The following is a 15,333-nucleotide window of genomic DNA, read 5'->3' on the forward strand; positions in this document are numbered from 1 at the left end:
ATCCTGGAATGGGGTGCCCTCCCTCTGCCCCGGGCAGCACCAGGAGCACCCTTGGAGACTGGCAGACTGCAGAGCCTTAGGAATAAGCTTTGTGGCCACCATTTGATTTTGTCGATACAATTTTCTCTCAGGATGACAGGGAAAAGACACTCAGCCAAACAGCTTTTCCCATATCTGTGACCAGCTATAATTGTTCGAGGCAGGGCAGTCCGTGGTCAGGCTTTTTGACAAGGAAACAGATCTCATGCCTGTGTGCAGCTGTGTGAGGAGACCTTTCCGAGCTCCATTAACCTTTCTTACTGTCTGTAATTGTGCCGAGTCTTTTAGTACGGGTGGCTGTTTGCATAGTAAGTACACATACCACTCTATGACTAGTCAGAGATAGCCCCAGTTAAGAACAGCATGTAAGAAGAAGGTAGGCATGGTAAGACACACCTTTAATCTCAACACTCAGAAGGCAGAGGCAGGTGGATCTCTGAATTTGAAGCCAGCCCAGTGTACATAGTGATTTCCAGGCCAGCCAGAGCTACGTAGAAAGACCCTGCCTTTAAAAAAAAAAAAAAAGCAGTATACAGCTAGACATGACACATGCATGTAACCTCAGCACTTGCAGGGCAAAGGCAAGAGGATTGCTGCAAGTTCAAGGCCAGCCTGGCCGGCACAGTGAATTCCAGGCCAGCAGAGAAATTTAGCAAGAACCTGTCTTTGAGATAAAATGACAATGAAAAGAAACATGTAGGTTCTTTGTTCTGATCAGGAAATGAATCATGATGGGGACATGTAAATGAAGGAAATCTTGCTGGTCTATGGTGTGCTTCCACTTTGTATCACACTGACTGGTCAGCAGGGCCCCCAATTTTACAGTGGACATAGTGTCTCCTGTGTCTTCAGGATCCTGGGAAAACCAGTAAAAACCCAGTTAGCAAGATATACATGTGTAATGAAGAGCTGTAAACCATCCAGACACCACAACTTAAACAATGAAAAGGGTTTCAGGAAGTAAGAGTCTGCTTGGGGTTTTGTAGAGTGGCACTGCCTAGCCGAAAGGAACTGGCTAGGTACTTGGCATCATTGGCTGGACCTGCTCTCTGGACTGAGGCTCTCCATTCCCTCAGCAGCTGTCTAACCAGTAGGACTTGGATACTTCTCCAGCATGAGAAGCTGTAGCCTAGGTTTCAAGAACAGAAGAAAGAGAGAGAATAAAATAAATTTCCTGAAAACAGTAAACAAGGGTGTAGGTGAGAGAAGAAGTTAAGGATGTTATATGTGTCTGTTGAAAAAGAAGTAGGGGTGTGGCTCTGTGGTAAGCCACCTACCTAGTAAGTGTGAGGCTCTGGACTCTGTCCCTAGCACTGGGAAATCAAAATTGCCATAGAGCAGATATGCAAGCTGTGGCTGGCCTGGTGAGACCCTGTATGCACAGCTCAGTGAGATGGCTAGAGGGCTGGCCTAGGAGTGTGGGCTGCTGTGGCATGAGCAGTGGGAGCCGGCCCAGGGTGGCTGTCTGGGTGGCAGTGGTGGACTGTGTTCATGGAATTCACTTACTAGAAGTGACTTGAAAATTACTGGTTTTCTTTCACCTATACTATTTAAAATATTACCTATAATAACTTAAGAAGAGGATGTTTCTTTGGCACAGTTTTGGGAATTTCAGTCAGTGGTAAATTGGCCCCTATTCTGGGCGTGTGTGAAAAGGCTGCTCATCTTGCAGTAGGGAAATGAAAGATAAAGGAGACCAGGGGCCATAGATCCTTTCAGAATCATGTTTCCCATGACCAGAGGATGTTGTATGGGTCCCAGTTTCCTATAGGTGTCTCTTCTCAATAACATCCCCTGGACACAGAGCCTTCATAATGGGCCTTGGATTGTAGGGGACAACACTACCCAGGCTGTAGCAAAAGTCATTTACAGCTCACTATGAGAGGTGGTTTTCTGACTTTTACATGGGGACCTGTCTTAGAGTTTCTATTCCTGTGAAGAGACACCATGACCTTGGCAGCTTTCATAAAGGAAAACATTTCACTGGGGCTGGCTTACAGCTTAGGAGGTTTAGTCCATTATTGTCATGGTGAGAACAATGGCAGCATGGAGGCAGACATGGTACTGGAGAAGTAGCTGAGAGTTCTACATCCCTACAGGCAACAGGAAGTGAACTGTCTATCACACTGGATGTAGCTTGAGCATAAGAGACCTCAAAGCCCACCCTCACAGTGACATACTTTCTCCAACAAGGCCATACCTAATGCACACACCCCATAATAGTGCCATTCCTATTAGCCAAGCATTCAAACACATGAGACTATAGCAACCATACCTGTTCAGACCACCACAGGACCCTTCTGTCAAATCTTAATTACTATGATATGTCTGGAGTGCACTTTCCCTGAAATGCTCTTCAAAAAAGAGGACTTTTAGACTTAATGGACCGAATTTGGAAGTGTTTCATGTTGTACACTGGTGTCCTCTACTAAGAAATTACTTAGTAAGTAGAGTGTCCCCTCAGGAAAGAGTGTGAGTAAAGAAATCTGTATGCCTTATACATTGTTGGTCAAGAGGCATGGCCTGCAGTCCTTTGTACATAAAACACTTTTGATGTCCTATGAACGCCATGCTGGGCCAGGCCAAGAAAATAGTGAAATCTATATACTGTCCTTGCCAGCATTATTCAGACACAGTTCTCCAAAGCAGGGAGATAAAACCTCAGTTTTAGGCCTGCTATAACAGTCAGGACTCAAGAAGTGTTACATAAGCTTATCCCAGACTTTTAGGGGAAGCCAGATACACAACTGTGAAAACGAGAGTGCAAATTGAATATCATGTAGAAAGTTCACTTAGAGTTTGCAACTAATTTTACAGTAAATAATGGAGTCTTTTCAAAATGCTTCTTTAAATTGAAGGAACTGCTTGGTCACACACACACACACACACACACAAAACGTGAAAAATGAAGGACTAAGTAAGTGGCTCATTATATACTTACACTATTGGGTTAAGAAAAAAGAAGTCCAAAGAAAAAATGAAAACCTGCCATTCTGATCTCTGGAAGCTTTACATAAACAGAACTCACTTTCCTTGTGAAAGAACTCCCTGGCATTTCAGAGATTCTGCCGGCTTTCTTTGATGACTTAAGTAACCCCAGTTCTACCTAAGGACAGCAGCCTGTCAGGAGTGGCCTGCTTTATAAGGCCACTACAGACTGCAAGCCAGAGTCCTAGAACAAAGTATCTTGGCATTTATGCTTGGCTTATATGTTTCTAAATATTTACCTCTGGTAAATATTTAAAGCTCTTGGATATAATGTTATTGTCTTTAAAAATGGAATTAAAATAACTGTTACAGAGTAACTGTTTAAGGCCTGTGGGATGATTGATTTTAAAAAGCCCTATACCATGCTAGGGTATATTTATATACTTGTTGGCTTAAGACTTCTTGGCAGCAGGAGTTAATTCATTAGTCTAGAGATATATCTTCAGTGTACATTTTCTTCATATATGAATAATTACTACTGTATACTTTATAGACTCGTGTACAGTGAGGAAAACAATGTTTTAAAAATAGGATTCAACTTGATACCTTTGTTAATTTGATGAGATTACTTCTTTTGTAACGGTACACATATTACAATGTATGGCTTTAATTCAAGAAGCAAAAATCTGTGGGATGTGAGTCCTAAGCACTCTGGTGTCCTTGCTGCTAGTAGTGAGCTTCCCAGAGTGGCTCACATGACCTGAAGTGAAAACTCTTGGCACTTTATGTGAGTGGCCTTCTTGACAGGTAGACCATTCACAGAGAGATGGCAGGAGTCTGCAAGAGAAACATGCTACTTGCAACCTCTCTTGAGTTACATTTGCGCTTAATTCATGTGATTTTGTTTACACCAATGGCCAAAACACTTGAGGTAGTTACTACTTAAGAAGTTGATTCTCTGTGATTCTGTAACAAATTACTGTCAGGGACTGAACTATCTAAAATGGCAATTACTATTACTTCCTGTTTTGTATACCAAATACAATTGTCTCTTCCTCTGCTGCCCCTCCAATGAACTATTATTTGTTTACCCTTCATAAAATGGAATTTCCACATTATTAGTATAACCCAAACAAATTTGGGAAGGATACTGAGATTCATAGTGCTCAGGCTCCAGGAAGAGCTTTTAGTTTAAGAATTCCTTTTCTAACCTGAGCATCTGGTATTTTCAAATTAAGGCACCTTCTAAATTTGACTCATACATTATGGAAATCTGATGGCACAAGGGGTGGATAGGCTTGCTTTGATTTTATGAAATATTAATCATAGCTGTGATTAATGATTCAGCATTTCACATCTGGGTTATTCCTGTCATATTTGAAATTACACTATTAAGTACAGTATATAAGCTTAGTGTAGGTGGGGTCATTCTAATTCTCTAGTGTCCCTTAAAAATCAAGTGGAAATGTAACAATATACCAGAAGCTACCAGTGATAATCTGTGATGTTGACAGTTCCTGGCATTTTTTTATGCCCTCAAGGATTTTTCTATGCAAATCGGAACACATCTCTTCAGGGAATTAAAGCTATAGAATTTACATCCCAGAGAACTGCTGTTTTTAGCTAACCACGAGGCAGACTCTGAAGAGCTGTTTCTTACACCAACAGAGAGAATGCATGGGAATGGGGTACCAGCACAGTGGTCCCCGTACCTGACTCTTGAAAGCATGGCTGGCCACTGCTATAGGCAGTCACTGTGTGAAGTTCCTTGCACACCTCTTCGTATTCAAAAGGGTGCATGCAACTGGGAGTAGAGGTCGTTAGTCTCCCTGCGTGCCCAGCACCAGACTCATGGTCTAGAACCTGCTGCTCAGGCAGCCTAGGGAGCAGTGGGTTGCTGGGTTTCACCCAGTCCAGACACTTGTCAGCCGTTAGCGGAACACTGTACTTGGCATGTGATACACACTTGTCATGCTTTCTTTCACATGTCTTTACTTAAATCATGTGTGAGTAATTATGATATAAACAACACCAAGAGGAAACGGCATAGTGAAAGAATATTCATAGAAAAATGCAGACTTAAAGTGAAAATTAGTCTGACAAGATGAGCTGGGGTGAAGGCACTTGCTGAGTTCAATCCCTAGAGCCCACGTGGAAATGGGAGGGAAGAGCAGGCTGTACAGAGGCATCCCCTGGCCTCCACACATGCACCCATATACAGTCCATGCATATGCACACACAATAATAAACAGAACTTAGGGGGAAAAATGTAGCTGGAAACTGCTGGAAAGTCATTGGAAATGGTTAGTTTACTAGTCCGAACTTTGACTTGAAACTCATCTGAGAGGAAGGTCAGCTAGTGGAACAGTAGTTGCCTTGGTTACTGCAGACAATTAAAGAAGCCCTTTCAAAGAGAGGAGGGTGTGTTTGACCATGTTGATGTTCTCCTAAGTTACATATCCTTATCTATGTTTGAAAGCTGTGTCTCTGGCCACTGCAGTCTCAGGTCCGTGGGCTAGTTGACTTTTCCTGGAGCACCAGCTCAGGCATCGTCACCTGCACATTGACATGCTGTGTCTGTCCACTCGCTACAGGTGAGGAAGCTTCCTTCCCTGGAAGCCTTGACCTGTTGAGAGTGTCAAGAACTGCTTTTCAGAAACCAGTGTGTTGAAAACGTTGTGATCTGCTGCCCACGTGGAGTTTTGTTGTAATGTGCGTTAGCTGTTGAGAAGCCCAAGGGCAGAGCATTTGCTTAGCAAAAGTGAAAATCAGAGTTCAGTCTTTAGCACTACATACACACAGGCCAAAAGTACCCTAACCACAGTCAACTAGACTTTTAAAATCTTAGATTCTAAGATTCGATTTTTAGGTAGGTAGTTACCAAGCTAGAGATGCCTTAAGTTCACTGGGTCTAAGTGTAAAGGGCATATTGCTACCTAAGTTAGGATTTTTTTTTTCTTAAGGAATATTTGTATCCTATTTGTGAAACTGTTAAGGAAAAGACATAGTTTACGAGGATTTGGTTGTTTTAGCCATACTCATAGGTTTGAAATTTACAAGTTGTTACAGACGGTTTTAAGTCAGTCAAACTGTTGTAAATCATCATTATAATTACTGCCCCTTGGTTCAGATGACGTTTATTAAAATACATTTTCTTATTCTGAAACTAGACTGAGGAGGGAGCACTTACATTAAGGGTGCTCAGGAAAATGATAAACTATATTACCAGGAATACTGTACCGTCACTCTCATTTTAACTGGGTATTTTGTTTGCCTTAGGAGCTGTATGGAAAGATCCTCCAGCTAGAAACACACAGAGGTCCACTTTCAGAAAAAACTGAGCCCAGGTAAGTTCTTGCCTTTCCTTGATAGTATGATGCCTAAAATTTGGACAGTATTTCAGCAATAGTCACTAAAGTTAAGTTTCTAAATACGTGGTTTTCATTTAAGAGGAAACATACTGAACTTATTTTTATGTTACCTCATTCCAAACTTGTGGATGAAGTGGTATTTAATCACTTTTGGATTGTGATGTTCTGTTTTGTGTATAGCTGCACACTTATTCAGCGTTCACATATTTTAGTGGTTGTATTTCTGTTTGGCCAGTTGATCAGTCCCTCAACTGTGCATCAGCTTTCCACAGCCCTGCTCCTGTATTGGTTCTTGTACAAAACATCTTACTCTCCTGTTCAACTTGTGGCTGCGGCTTTTTTTTTTTTTTTTAAATGAGGACTTTATTACTACTTCAGTTGGTTGATAGGGAAGCACTATACTTTTTATGTCTTCTTAGTAAATTACACAGGCACTATCATAAGTAAGCTTGAAGGAATCTGGTAGCTTTTAAATGAGTTTCAGAATAACACATTTAACTCTTCAAACCTTTGCTCACAGTGTGTTTCTAAAGTAGATTGAGAGAATGGAGTATTTCTCCAAAATGGTGTGTGGGAGTACCCCTGAATAGCATGAAAATTTGTCTCCACATCGTGAATTACTACTGTATGTAGGATCTTTTGTGATATAACTCTAATTGCATGCTTAATTAAAAATATATGTGATATTTTAACAGAGACCTGATTGGCAGCAGATGGCTGATTAAGGAGGAACTAGAAGAAATGTTAGTGGAAAAACTGTCAGATCAAGATGTGAGTAATTAATCTTTTTAATTTAAGGGGACCTGTGTCATGAGAATGCAGACAATTGCTGTATTAAGATCCTAATAGTGATGCTCCTCAGAGCCAGGTGTTCCCCAGACACTTACCCTTGTTCTTATACCGCCCTTGTTGATTTCTGCAGTCAGGAAAGTGACACGTTTGTCTCCAGATCCTCCTTTTCCTTTTGTGAATACCCTCATGTCCTCTGCCAGTTGTTGTAGGGAGTAGGGCAGATGTTGGTTTTTGTTCTTGTCAGTAAGGCCAATAGTTAATTTTATGAGCTAATGGTGAAGGCAGGCAGCCATCAAGTAGGAAAGAATATAGCATGTGGTCACCTTTGTGCAGTGTGTAACTTCCTGCCTTCCCATATTCATGTGCCGGGTCCATGAGGGCAGTAGTGGTTTTTATCTTGGGAGCTGTACATCGGCTGTGTCACGGACACTCAGAATGCTGGCTCTAAGCTGCATTTTCCTAAACCTCACCGCACACCTGACAGAATCCTGGGAGAGTCACCCAGGAATCCATGGTGAACAAACACCTTCTGTGAATCTGTGTCCTGTAAAATTCAGGACCCCGTTGTAGGTCTTAATTGTATTTATTGTGTTGCGTGTTCTAATAGAGCCTATCATTATCAGGGAAGTTGGATGTAATCCATATTTAGGTGTATAATAGAGAAGATTTAGACTCCGATCCTGCTGTGGCAGTGGCTGGTAGTGCCAGTACCTTGCCACCACAGGCTTTAAGTTGTGCCCCTTGCTTGTTGCAGTTTGCTTAGACAAGGTGTCAGGAATTTGGTTGGTGGCAGATCTGGAGGTGATTGCTAGGATCTTAACTGCTAAGTCCTGCTGTGTGTGGATTGAATTGGAAAGATCTCTGTGTCTTCAGTGAATCATGTTTGCCAGCCACCATTCCGATTTTTGTAAAATTCGGGGATTTTTTGTCTGTTTTCCATTTGGGGAATACTCTAAGGACTTTAATACAAAACAGAGCATGGGTGGTAATCAGAATGCCTGGTATTAGCAGAAGTCCTGGAAGTTGTGTCTGTGATAATAAACCTGAGGGTAGTGGGAGTGCTATGTGGCTTCCTAAACCAGAGCCTAGTTCGTGAGCAAAGCTGTGCCGTGCACAGTGAAGGAATTGTGAGCCTAGCTGAGTCCAAGGACGCAGCCGTGTAACTGGGAGGAAGAGGAAAAGGCCTAGCAGCATGAACCATGGGTGTGTAAGTTCTCCATGCTGACTTAGAACGTGCATGCCTTCTCTTCTCTTTTCCTTGTCTCCCAGGAAGCTGTGCTTGAACAGTGGTTTTAATACTAATCAGACTAAGGAGACTCTTAATTTCACATTACCATTGAAGGAGATTCACTGGGAAGGCAAGTGTGGCAAAGTTGGGTATGACTTTTAGGGTTGGCAAGGAACAAATAAGTCATCAAAAACTGGGCTCCACGATCCATATTAACTACGGCTCTTAAGTACAGTTGTTTCCTTCTCCACAGACACTCTAAGTGATTATTCTGGCTTCTAATTTTAAGGGGTTAATACCAAGTTGTTTACTTTCTAATCACATGTTCAAGAACTATTAAAAAAAATGCACAGAGTAGCAAGGATAATTTATTTCAAGAGGTTGCCCTTTAAGTCAAGTATCTCTTGAATTTTTAAATAGCTTGATTGTTCGGTTTTAAAGGAAATCATAAACATTAAAGTAACACAGCTTGAACAGCCAAAAATATATTTGCCAAATGTATTATGAAATATAACTTAAGGGGAACATTTTCTCAAAATCAGACTCTTCCGTTATTTATAACTAACTGGAAATTATTTCTAATGTTCCTTTTGATGCAGTTCTATTGACAGAATAGAAGTTGTACTTTTGAAGATCATCTAAATATTTTTAAATATCAATTTCCTAGTCATAATGCAGAGAAATTGATTTTTTGAATGATAAATCCCTTTGTTTTTTTGAGAGGAAAGCTTAAGCACTAAAGATCCACCAAGAAAGTGATGCATCTGCATGCTGTTTTAAAAGCAGCATGAAGATGCCGAAGTGTCATCCTGTCAAAATTCATCAAGAAGGCAGCATTGGAAAGATCAAGTATATAAAAATAGCCAAACTTTAGCAAATGCAATTACACTTGCTTCTTCTAATGAATTCTATTGTCTGCAGTATGTGCAGTTCATCCGACTGCTGGAAAAGTTATTGACGTTGCCGTATGGGCCCGCTGAAGAAGAATTTGTGCAGAGGTTCCGCAAAAGTGTAACTGTTCAATCAAAAAAGCAGGTGATTGAACCGGTGCAGCGTGACGAGCACGGCCAGGCCTTCAGCACCAGCGAAGGTAATACCACTCCACGGAGAGACGCAAGAACTGGCTAGTCTTACGCCATTTGCCTGCTTGTTTTGTTGGGGTTTGCTGCTGCTACATTGAGTTTCCTAATTTTAAGGTTCTATTGGCGTGTTTTGTTGTGTGTGTGTGTGTTTTTTTTTAACAAACAAAAAAAAACCTGAACTTACACTCTTGTAAGAGAAAGTGTGGGTCCACACACACTATTTCATGTTTTCAGTTGGAAGAATCAACAAAGTATTTGTGATAAGGGTCTCAGAAACTACAAATGATCAGTGAATCTGCATTTCAGATGTAAACATGTAACATCAAAACTTGAGGCTTCAATTAGAATTTTCTTGGATTATGAGTGAGGACGTTAGATATCCCTCTTTCAAAAATTGATGGGTTAAATTTATTTACAGTTCTTAAAAATTTAACCTCAGTCCTTTGTCGGGTCCCTTTTAAAATGTCACCTTTCCTAAGGATTTCTTTCATTTCTTTTCAATTGTGTTTCATTCTAGTGTTCACATATTTTTAAAGATTTGTGTTGATTCATTTTTATTAGTTATAAAAAACAATGAGTTGGTTGCTGTTTTTTGTAGCAAGACAAATGAATGTGAATATCTTGGTTCTTGAAACAAATTTGAAGTCATTTGTGTTTCTAAAATGGAATTGAAGAGCATAATTACCTCCCAATCACTTTATCACCTCCGTTGTGGTGTGAGTCACCCATTACTGTTGGCTGCTTCTGTAGTGCTTCTAGAACTTTCCTCTCTGCAGGGTTATGCAGTAGGGAGCAGTGACCTCCCTGGCACTCTGAGGCACGCACGGTCTTGAACTCACTTGCTGCTTTTCTGTCCTGCAGGCAGGAGAAAGAGTGCCACAGCCCGGGCAGTTGTTTACGAGCACGGGAGTGGGAAGATCCACGTGAACGGAGTTGATTATCTGCTTTACTTTCCCGTCACACAGGACAGGTGTGGTTTTCATTCCTGCTTTGAGGGAAAGCATGCTTTATAATTCATCATCATAATTAAGGAGACCGCCGTTTTCTGATTGTTTATCTGAGGATTATTTCTCTTCACCAATAAACTAGCTAAGTGGAAACTACTGCCATTTTCTAGGTAGTTTTTCAGATTTTTAGAAAACCTTTCCTAGAAGCCCCCATTAATTGACTCATTTTGTCAGATCCTACTAGAATTTGAATATTGTGAGGCACGTCTCACGTTCTGAAATGCAGAGTGTGCCAAAACGTAAGGAAAGCACGTATCACCTTCTGACGGGAAGACAGGCGTTCACAGAAGGCAGCAACTCCAGAAACCAACCCTGCCTTCTTAATTGACGAGGCCGAGCAGATCTCCATGGCTTAGGCTCGCTTCTCCTAATTGTGAACATTAGGAAAGGTCTGCCTCGTCTCTTTTGACTTTCTTCTGCTTGGGGACGTTAATTGTACATATGTTGAGGAAGCAAAAAGACCTGGGCTGTGTGAAGTCAAAATACAAGTTTTGCCCCGTTCCTGGTGCCGTGTGTTATCCACAGAGAGGCAGACATTTGTCAGAAACAGGCATTAGACTGCTCATGCCCCTTAACTCTCCTCCCCTTGGAGCTCTCGAGTGACCTGCCTTGCAGAGCTCTTCTTGAGGGTGGTTATTGTTCCAGTAGGTGCTTTTGGGTCCGTGCATAGCAGAAGCTGTGTGATTATTTCCTCGCTTCTCCACCTTCTGTTCCCTGAGTGTGTGGTGGTGGTGGAGGGCAGAGGGCCTGCAGCTCCTCACGTGCTTGTGCAGGGACAGAATAGCTACCTCGGGAATGTGCATTGTGTGCCTGTGTCAGGGAGGAGTTGGTTCTTAACTCGTGTGATAAGGATGGAGCTCATTCTGCCATCGTCTGAACTGGAATAGATGGAGGAAGCTCAGGAAAAGCCAGAGAGGCGCACACCACAGGACGGTGACTTGACTAGAGACAGCAAGGAGTGGCATTTGATGAGTGGCCTGTCTGCCACTTGTGTTCAGAAATAATTCCTGATTTAACAGCAAGTCTTAACCCAATCTTGATCTGGCTTTCAGTTGCACCTTAAATCTTACCCAGCCGCCCCCTTTTGAGACAAGGTCTCACTGCATAGCTCTAGCTGGCCTGGAACTTACTGTGAGACCCAGACAAGCCTCAAATTTACTGAGATCCACCTGCCTCTGCCTCTGCCTCTCAAGCGCTGTGATTAAAGGCGTGTCCACCCCTCCTGGCAGCTTCTATTTGTAGTTTGAACTCAATCAGCAGCATCTTCTGTGGTCCATCTTGCCCAAGGCATAGAGAAGATGTCAGTGCCATCTAAGATGACTCTTCTAAGGAGGAGTTCAGGAGATATGTAGCTCAGGGATAGAGTGCTTGCCCAGTGCACACAAGGCCTTGGGTAAATAAATCAATTAAAAAACCCGGCAGAGGTAAAGGCAAGATAACACAATCCAGCTCTTTTGCAGATGTGACAGTGAGCATCATATTGACATGGTGTTGAGCAGGTGCTTGTTCACCTGAGTGAGAGGAGGCACAGAACCATGCTTGTGTGTGGCCTGCTCATTGGTGCTTACCTTTGGATTGCTCCCTGGTCCTGATGGGGCAGGCTCCCTGGTCCTGAAGGGGCAAGCTGGACTGTGTATGCCTTTTAGAGAACTATAGTAGGAATGTGTGATTTTGGGTGGAAGGAGGCATGTTCACTGTGTTTTGGTAACTTTAAAAACAGCATTATGGAGATGAGCATCTTACATTACGCAGAAACATTAGAATACACCTCATTTAGGAAAGCCAAATGGCATTTGAGTATTGCTTAAGAAGGCATTTTAATTTATACCTGACCATTGAGTCCAAAGGTTGGATTCAGTGAGTAAATGGAGTTCCTCAGCTGTAACACTTCTTTACAAGGTAATTTTCACAAAGTTCTCCTGAGATAATCAGTAAACAATAATGTCAGTGAACTGCTCTACCCTGTCAATACCCAAAAAATGGCTGTGAACCTTGCATAAAAGCAGAGCATTCTAAACCTCAGGAGGATCTGTCTGGGTTTCTATGTCTCGGTGTCGAGTTGACGGAGAAGTGTGAATAGTGTAACTGTGGCAGGCATCGTTTGGTTTTTATAACTGTTCACAAGGTTAGCAGCTTATGAAATTGTATGTCTTCAGAGGAGGCTTACCCCATGTATTTGTGATGTGCCTTAGAGAACAGTTGATGTTCCCTTTCCACTTCCTGGACCGGCTGGAAAAGCACGATGTAACCTGCACAGTCTCCGGGGGTGGCAGATCGGCGCAGGCAGGAGCCATACGCTTGGCAATGGCCAGAGCTTTATGCAGCTTCATCACTGAGGACGAGGTGGAGTGGATGAGACAAGGTAGGGGTGTGTGTGTGTGTGTGTGTGTGTGTGTGTGTGTGTGTGTGTGTGTACATGCACAGATCCTGCTGCTGCTTTGTTGATGTTACTTAGACTACTGTGAGAAAACTTCCTCTTGGAATCTCAGCCCACTACTATCTCCCATTCTCCAGAAGTCATTTTCAGGCTGGATTTCTACAAAGTGAACCAAGATTAGGACCAGGAAAGGTCCTCCCTCTCAGCCATTGACATTTGTCCCTGCTAAAATATGCAGCCCCAAGGCCGGTGGGAATTATTTTGGCCTTAAGGCATAATCTTTTGTGCAGCTAAACGAGCATATAACTCAACTGTATTTGAAACAGATTGGTTGATTTACTTTATCATAAGAATCAGTAATAATGATAGGTGAATTTTTCCAGCATTATTAGGGATTTTCATTTTTTTTCCACTGTGATATTGCAGTGTGGTTTTATTTTCTTTTTCATTTCACTTTGTGACCCTATTACCTGGGCATGAATGGAGGAGTCTGCACAGTGGGATAAAGAATGTACTTAATTTTTGCACTAGGATATTGCTTAAACATGTAGGAGGCATTCACACTCAAGATGGTCTTTGCACCATCTACAGGAAGAAAGGGTTGTATGTGCAGCAGATGCAGCAGCCCTCTGGAGTCACTTAGTGCTTTGAACTGCACTAACTCAGGACATACGGCACTTTATATGGTCTCTTTACCTATGGCCCCAACCACTGGGACATGACAGGGTGGTGCTTGTGGCTTAGGCTACTTGATTTTCTATTGGAATGTTCCTTGCTTATAAATAATTTGCCATTTTATCAGATTCGCCAACTTGTAAAAATAAGCAGATAGTGAAGGAGGTGTCCTCTTCGGAGCTATGTGCTTATGACTTTGAATTTAATGTAGGACCCATCTGTATCCCATTCAAAATTATTATTTTATTCCATGAATCCCTAATAACTAGCACCATAAGCCCTGTGCCAATAAGGTGCTGCTGGTGTTACCAAAGTGAAAAGGAGCAGGTTCAGTTGAGCATGCCATTAATCCCAGCTCTACAAAGCGAGCTCCAGGTCAGCCAGAGCTACATAGTGAGACCCCATCTCAACACAAAAGGACAAGTAAAAACAGTGGTCTGTGTATCTGTTTATATAAGCACTAGCGTACTCCTGGTGTCTGTGATGGTGACTAACATTCCCTGTGGACCAACAGATGTTGAAAGTAACTCAGGAGTTGTCTCAAAGTGTGATTTCTCCTGATGACTAGACGGCAGCACTTCCATCTAAAAGTGACTGTTCTTCTAGAACAACTCGGAACTTATTCAGCTTCTGAAATAAGACACCAAGGAATATCATTTTCACAGAAATTCTAGCAAGATCCTTCTTTTTCAAATCTGTTCAGCTGTTTGTTTCTATCTGCCCCTTTGCCTGTGCTGTTAATAGGTGTCTGTGCTTCCTCAGACCTCGCTGACCAGGTGTGGTGACATACACCCATAATCCCAGCAGCTGGGAGACAGATGTGAGAATCAGAAGTTCAGGGTCGTTCTTAGAAATATGAAGAATACATTCTGGCTCAGTAAATAGCGGCTGGCCACAGAAGAACGGCTTCAGCCTAAGTGGAACAGTATTGCTGAACCAAAGAAAGAGTCATAATTCTCCTATGATGCAGAAAAAAGACTCATAAAACGTTGCTGGTGTCTGTTTCTGAAATTAGAAAAGTATCCCAAAAGAGTGAAGACAGTCTGCCATCTTGACGGGAGTTGTTGGTTTGGTTGCATGCCTCCAGGTTTTTCAGATAGCAGTTGCTGTAAATGTCATGCAGTTTCACTCCTTGTCTGCTAGGCAGCCTGTGTTTCCCACACTCACAGAGGCTTCTGTTTATGCTGCAGCTGGACTACTGACTCCTGACCCTCGGGTCAGAGAGCGGAAGAAGCCAGGCCAGGAGGGTGCCCGAAGAAAGTTCACCTGGAAGAAGCGCTAACTAAGGCTTTCACAGGCCAGCCAAGCGCACCTGTGCTGTATACCTGGCTCATGGTAGACATGTTCATGTACACTAACCAAGGGCAGACAGCATATTTAGACATTGTTTGGGCTTTGAGTTATGACATGACTTATTTTTAAGTGCTATTTTGTTGTCGTTACCATTAAAAATAATACAAATAATGTTGGTTTCGTTCTTTATTTTTTTTTTAATTTCTTCAAAATACAGGAGCATAATTTACAAAATCTTGGCACATTGGGCTTGAAAGTTATACTCACCCCATTGTGCAGATGAGATTCTGTTGGAAGGGTGAAGCAGCCTCCCCAAGACGGACCCGCTGCCCGCCGATGCTATAGGCCCAGAGTAGGACTTGCTGCCCCAGGCCTGCTGGCCCACACAGTCGGTCATTCTTACAGTGTGCCCGTGGAATTGAGAGCTAGGAGTTCTCAGATGGGAGGGATGGGTTGCACAGGAGCCCAGCAGCGCTAGCGAGCTCTGAGCCTCCAGGGTGGGGTGGCTGGTGAGGCTCTAGCCGGTGGGGGCAGTTCAGCC

General features: G+C 42.6%; 1 protein-coding gene across 1 annotated transcript in view; it reads left to right on the forward strand.

Moving 5' to 3' along the window:
- The window catches only part of Mrps9 (mitochondrial ribosomal protein S9), a 53,133-nt gene extending 38,170 nt beyond the window's left edge, over nt 1-14,963 (forward strand). Inside the window, exons 6-11 of the mRNA XM_028865806.2 lie at nt 6,247-6,314; nt 7,034-7,109; nt 9,280-9,448; nt 10,302-10,410; nt 12,640-12,809; nt 14,690-14,963. Of these exons, the coding sequence (XP_028721639.1) occupies nt 6,247-6,314; nt 7,034-7,109; nt 9,280-9,448; nt 10,302-10,410; nt 12,640-12,809; nt 14,690-14,781 (684 nt within the window). The 3' untranslated portion in view covers nt 14,782-14,963. The remainder of the gene's footprint in view (nt 1-6,246; nt 6,315-7,033; nt 7,110-9,279; nt 9,449-10,301; nt 10,411-12,639; nt 12,810-14,689) is intronic.
- The last annotated feature ends 370 nt before the right edge of the window (nt 14,964-15,333 follow it).

This window comes from Peromyscus leucopus, chromosome 16_21, assembly GCF_004664715.2.
Source record: "Peromyscus leucopus breed LL Stock chromosome 16_21, UCI_PerLeu_2.1, whole genome shotgun sequence".
Classification (NCBI taxonomy): Eukaryota; Metazoa; Chordata; class Mammalia; order Rodentia; family Cricetidae; genus Peromyscus; species Peromyscus leucopus.